The sequence below is a fragment of the Otolemur garnettii genome, unplaced genomic scaffold (genome assembly GCF_000181295.1).
Source record: "Otolemur garnettii isolate 467f Iridium unplaced genomic scaffold, OtoGar3 scaffold00210, whole genome shotgun sequence".
NCBI classification, from domain to species: Eukaryota; Metazoa; Chordata; class Mammalia; order Primates; family Galagidae; genus Otolemur; species Otolemur garnettii.
Genome location: NW_003852605.1, coordinates 769,364 through 775,966, shown reverse-complemented (window position 1 = coordinate 775,966; position 6,603 = coordinate 769,364). Strand labels below are relative to the sequence as shown.

The window sequence follows — 6,603 nt, the reverse complement described above, 5'->3', positions numbered from 1 at the left end:
CTAACACTCGAGGTGGCTGAGGTGGGTGGATTGCTTAAGCTCACAAGTTCGAGACCAGCCTGAGCAAAAGCAAGACCTAGTCACAAAAAAAAAAAAAAAAAGCTAGGCATTGTGGTGCGCATCTGTAGGTCCCAGCTATTTGGGAGGCTGAGGCAAGAGAATCGCTTTAAGCCCAAGAGTTTGAAGTTGCTGCAAGCTGTGACACCACAGCACTCTGCCCAGGGCAACATAGTGAGACTCTATCTCAAAAAATAAAAATAAAATAAAATAAAAGAAAGGGAAATGCTGGCCATCCCTGTCATCCCTGTACCTAGGACAATAGATTGAAACAGTTTCGCATTTTGTCCTATTTTTGTAAACATAACCCTTCAGATTCTCAGAAGCTCCATTGCCACATATTATCTATAAAGTGTTCCTCAATCTTGCTGGCTATACTGCATAACATCAGTCTGATTTTTTCTTTTTTAGTTTTTGTTCTGCTGAATATTTCTGAAGCACAAGCACGCATTTTTTGACATAGTTCACTTTATATTTTTTTAGACAGAGTCTCACTTTGTCACCCTTGGTAGAGTGCCATGGTGTCATAGGTCATAGCAACCTCAAACTCTTGGGCTCAAGTGATCCTCTTGCCTCAATCTCCCAAGTAGCTGGGACTACAGGCACCCACCACAACGCCCTGCTATTTTTTGAGACAGGGTCTCACTCTTGCTCTGGCTGGTCTCAAACTCATGAGCTCAAGCAACCCACCTGCCTTGGCCTCCCACTGTTAGGATTACAGGCATGAGCCACCACACCCAGCCTTTATTTGTTGGGGGGAGGGGGAGTTCATTTAGTATTTTATATAACCTTCAGCATATAGGTCTTTTTCATGTACAACCAGAAATGCAAACTAGTAGGCCAAATACAGCCAATAGTTGTATTCAACTTGGCCTGTATGCTTTCAAAGACTTAGTTGCCCACATTTAAAAATTGAGGTATTTCATGTTAAAACTCAGACATCTGGCTTCTTACCAGATCTGGCAACATGAGGTCTGCATTCCAAATAGCAATAGCTGGCTGGAGTGGAGAAGCAGTTTTCCAATGCCTATAGGGCCTGCTTCCCTCAGTGACCACTCAGGTGGTTGAGTTTACAACTGCCAGACCTCCATTTTGTAATACCATGGTCACAAGCGACCTATGACTATTTGAATTTTAATTAATTAAAATAAAATATAAAACTCACTACCTTAGTCACTTTAGCCATGTTTCCAAGGGCTCAATAGCCATATTGAAAGGCTAGTGGCTGGCATATTGGTCAGTATAGACTAGAACGCTGCCATCACTGGAAAAAGTTCTATTGGATGACTCAATTGGAACAGGGAGCATTTCCCCTATCCCTTGAGCAACATACATTACTACCAATACCGTGGAACCTATTTTCTGTTTTTATGGGGAAACATGCCTAATTCTAACTAGACATGGGAATGTGGACTTCCCATAGCCTTAACTGTTGTTCTCAGTCTAAAGTAAGCTATTACACACATTTGGAACTTACTGAGGTTTTTTGTTTATAGTAATTTCAAACTTTAACAGTGATATATCACTGCCATCTAATATTCAGACACCATTTACTTTCCACAGGTTGTCCTAAATAACGAAAGGATCTGATTCAGAATCACATTGCATTGTTCTTTTATCTCTTTAGTCTCCTTCAATCTGAAAAGTTCTTCACTATTTCCTTGACTTTCACAACCTTGACACAGTGAGGACTATTTTATACAGTGTTCCCTTTGTATAATGTTCCTCAACTTGGTCTGGTTAGATTCAGCTTATCTATCTTTTGCAGGAATCAGGGATGCTGTGTTCTCATTACTATCCTTGGGTGGGTAGAGTTATTTGTCCCATTATTGGTGGTATCACTTTTCATCTATGCTATCTGCCAGGTTTCTCTGGTGTACTTTATCCTTTTAATTATAAACTATTTCCTTCCTCACCAAACTTTCAACTAATCCACTTTTATTATTATGGATTAATGAATTCCCATTTTATTCTGTGGGGCACAGTCCTCTCAGATCTGGCTAGTGGTTTGTGTATACTTTTGACTTGTCCCTGTCATTCTTTGAGTACTTCCTTCTTTATGGTATATTTTGTTCCATGCTATCTTGTACTTTCTGTCTCTGCTCTGAAATCACCCATTTTTCCAAGGAGTCCTGGACTCCTTTATTACAGAATGAAGCCCTCTGTGGATGGAGGTAGGGAATAAACAAAAGGTACCAAAAACATGTATATACATTTTAATAAAGGAAAAATTAAATTAAAATTTATAATACTCAATATATGCCAATGACAAAAGATAATTTCAAGTCACATTCAGCACCTCTTATAATACTCAGGATGACTTGAGTATTACAAATCTTAATAGTTTTTTTTTTCCCTTTCTTAAAATGTGAATACATTTTTTTGGCACTGTTATGTATTCCTTAATAAATAAATCTGCATTTATATAGTTCATAACAGTACCTAAATACCACAGGATTCAACCTTTTTCCTCTTCCATATTTATAACTTCATTCTCTGACTCCTAGCTCCCATCATCCTCAATGTATTTATTCATTGGATCATTCCTTACTGTATATAATCAATCTCTCATTGCCAGTACCCAGGTGCCTTTCTTTGATCCTTTGACTCCAGTATACCTCCTTCCACAATCCTATAGTCTCTTCCTCCCCTTTAAAAAAATACATCTTTTTAAAAAAAAAGCTTGTTTCAAAAAAACTGTCAAAAGATACTTTAGCAATGAGAAATTGTATATGAACTAGGCATTTAATATTAAGCAATTACTGTTAATGTGTGATAATGACATCATAAAAAAATATAGTTGTAGGCCAGGTTCAGTGTCTCATACTTTGGGAGGCCAAGGCAGGAGGATCACTTGAGGCCAGAAAATCAGGACCAGCCTGAGCAAGAGTGAGACTCCTTCACTTTACAGAAGATAGAAAAATTAGCCAGGCGTGGTAGTATACAACCTATGGTCCCAGCTACTCAGGAGGCTAAGGCAGAAGGATGGCTTTATCTAGGAGTTTGAGGTTGCAATGAGCTACACTGTTGCCACTACACTCTAGCCAGAAAGCAAGACCCTGTCTCCAAAAAAAAAGAAGAAAGAAAAGAAAAGAAAGTCTTTATCATTAAGACACACATGTACTCTGGCTCGGCACCCATAGCACAGTGGTTACGGCACCAGCCACATGCACCAAGGGTGGCGGGTTGGAATCCAACCTGGGCCTGCTAAATGACAACTACCAAAAAAAAAAAAAAATAGCCGAATCACTTAAACCCAAGAGTTTGAGGTTGCTGTGAGCTGTGACGCCACAGCACCCTACCCAGTATAACATAGTGAGACTCTTTCTCAAAAAAAAAACAAAAAACAAAAAACAAAACACACATGTACTCACTAGGTGATGGGTACATAAGGGTTGAGTATTATTGCATCTATTCTCACATGTGCTTGAAAATCTGAAATTTTTTTAAAAAGGATAGGAATAGGTTGGCAGTTCACAAAATTTTATTAGAATGGAATCACTGCTTATTACATAGAAGCTACTTTCCTATGCCAAAATCCATGAGGTTCATATGAAGTTAATAGTTACACAAATTAAAAACAAATGACATATTCAAAACCATAAGGAAGTATCCTGATGCCCAGGTGATGAAGGCTGAGGTGAATAAGTCTGCACATTTATTTCAGGCTGTTGAAGAGTTTGTGGGCCACCTAGATGGGGGGGGAAAAAAAGATGTCATCAATTGGTAGCAATCACCATAGCTTACAAGGTCCTCGTGACCTGAAACAGTACTGCCTCTTTTCTCACCACCCACACCACACTTGATCCCTACTGAACTCTCTTCTATCTGCAACTTAGATTTTCCATTTTTATTCTTCCTTTAGATCTTAAGTTTACATGTCATTTCCTTTGAGCCTTCACTAAACAAGCCCCTACCCATACACAAATCTGTCTCTTTTCTTGTCTTTCCACAGAAAGTTCTATCTCCCATTGTAATGATACTAATACTATATATTTGTTCAACAGGTATTTTTAGAAAACCGACTATATGGTATTGTTCTAAGTGCTGAGTGAGTTACAGCTATAAACAAGACATCTCTATTGCTTGTAAAGCTTACAGAGTAATATGAGAAATATAAACACATAAATAAAGTAACTTCTGATAGTGGTAAATGCTGAGGGAAATAAAGTAGGAGGAGGATGGGAGAGGAAACCATAGTGGCTTTAAATAGGGGAGGTCAGTGAATGCCACTTTGAGGGATTTTCCTTAGTTTAGTAATTTTTCTGTTTCTGTCTCTTACACTGGCCCATAAATTCATTGAAGGAAGGGACTGTGTCTGGCCCACTCCCAGATCCTAACTCAGTGCTAGGCTTAGCAATACATTTAGATATTTGTTGAATGACTTCACAGTGAAAGGGCATGTACTAATGGAACAGATCATGATTTGCCTATTTTGGACATTTCAGATAAATGGCATCATACAGTATGTGTGAAATTGTGACTAGCTTCTTTCCCTCAGCATGTAGCATAATGTTATAGCATGTTCAGTAATTTTTTTAAAAAGTGTAGTAAAATATACATAAGATCTATCATTTTTATAACGTATTTTTTTTGAGATGAGTCTCATTATGTTGCCCTGGGTAGAGTGCCATGGCGTCACAGCTCACAGCAACCTCAAACTCTTGGGCTTAAGTGATTCTCTTGCCTTATCCTCCCAAGTAGCTGGGATACAGTCGCCCATCACAACGCCCGGCTATTTTTTTGGTTGTAGCTGTCATTGTGGTTTGGCAGGCCCGGGCTGCATTTGAACCCACCAGTTCTGGTGTACGTGGCTGGCGCCCTTAGCCGCTGAGCTATAGGCACCAAGCCCATTTTAATAATTTTTAATTGGACATTTCTCAGGCATGAAATATTTTCACACTGTTCTAAAACCATCAATCTCAGGAATGTTTTCACCTTCCTAAACTGAAACTCTGTACCCACTAAACAATAGCTCTCCATTTCCCCCCTCCCCCAGCTCCTAGCTACCTCTTTTCTGTCTGTATGAATGTGACTACTCTACATACTTCATATGATTAGAATGATATAATATTTGTCCTTTATGACTGGATTATTTCATTTAGTACAATGTCCTTAAGGTTTATCAATGTTGTAGCATGTGTCAGTTTCCTTCTCTTTTAAGACTGAACAACATCCCATTGTATGTATACAGCACACTGTTTATCCATTCATCCATCAATGGATACTTGGGATTGTTTCTACCTTTTAGCTATTTTTTTTTTGAGACAGGAGCCTCAAGCTGTCCCCCTAGGTTCAGTGCCATGGCATCACAGCTCACAGCAACCTCCAACTCCTGGGCTCAAGCGAGTCTCCTGCCTCAGCCTCCCAAGTAGCTGGGACCATAGGCGCCTGCCACAACACCCGGCTATTTTTTGGTTGCAGCCATCATTGTTGTTTGGCGGGCCCAGGCTGGATTCAAACCTGCCACCTTAGGTGTATGTGGCTGGCGCCTTAGCCACTTGAGCCACAGGCACCGAGCCCCTTTTAGCTATTGTAAATAATGCTACAGTGAACATAGATGTGCAAATATATATTTGAGTTTCTACCCTTAGTTCTTTTGGGCTTATACCCAGATGTGGTATTGTTAAATCATATGGTAATTCTTTTTTTTTAAAGATAGCACCTCAAGCTGTTACCCTCGGTAGAGTGCCATGGCACCACAGCTCACAGCAACCTCCAACTCCTGGGCTCAAGCAATTCTCCTGTCTTTGCCTCCCAAGCAGCTGGGACTACAGGCACCCACCAAAATGCCCAGCTATTTTTTAGTTGCAGCCATCATTGCTGTTTGGCAGCCCGGGCTGGATTTGAACCCGTCAGCTAAGGTGTATGTGGCTGGCACCTTAGCCGCTTAAACCACAAGTGCCAAGCCTAATATGGTAATTCTATGTTTAACTTTTGAGTTACGGTCTTGCTCTGTTGTCCAGGCTAGACTGCAATGGTGTCATCATAGTTCACTACAGCTTCACTCTTGGGTTCAAGCAATCCTCCGTCCTCAGCCTCCTGAGTAACTGGAGCCATACCCTGCTAATTTTTCTATTTTTTTGTATAGATAGGTTCTTGAACTCCTGGGGGCTCAAGTGATCTTCCTGCCTGGGCCTCCCAAGGTGCTAGGATTATAGGCATTAGTCCTCTGTTTAAGTTTTTGAGGAAAATACTTGATTTTTGGTCAGGAATAGTGGCTTATGCCTGTAATCCTAGCTCTTTGGGAGGCCAAGGCAGGAAAACTGCTTGACCCCAGGAGTTTGAAAGCAGCCTCAGCAAAATACCAAGATCCCATCTCCACAAAAAATAAAAGAGTTAACTGAGTATGGTGGCGGACATCTATAGGTAGTCCTATATTACTTTTTATATATTACTTTTTTTAATAATACTTTTTATAGATTACTTTTATTTTATTTTAGTTTTTTTTTTCTCCCAGCTACCTAGGAGACTGAGCTAGGAGAAGTGCTTGAGCCCAGGAGTTTTAGGTTCCAGTGAGCTATGATAACACCACTGTACTCTAGC

At 40.0% G+C, this 6,603-nt stretch overlaps 1 protein-coding gene across 3 annotated transcripts in view; it reads right to left on the bottom strand.

Annotated features, from left to right (window-relative positions):
* Positions 1-3,523: 3,523 nt before the first annotated feature.
* The window catches only part of LOC100954158 (cytochrome b-c1 complex subunit 6, mitochondrial), an 11,499-nt gene continuing 8,419 nt past the window's right edge, over positions 3,524-6,603 (bottom strand). For 2 of the 3 annotated variants that reach the window (XM_012812476.1, XM_012812477.2), the window contains one exon: positions 3,524-3,748. In XM_012812476.1, coding sequence (XP_012667930.1) covers positions 3,716-3,748 — 33 coding nt within the window. In that variant the 3' untranslated portion in view covers positions 3,524-3,715. The remainder of the gene's footprint in view (positions 3,749-6,603) is intronic. The other variant, XM_003801417.2, reaches the window with a different exon arrangement.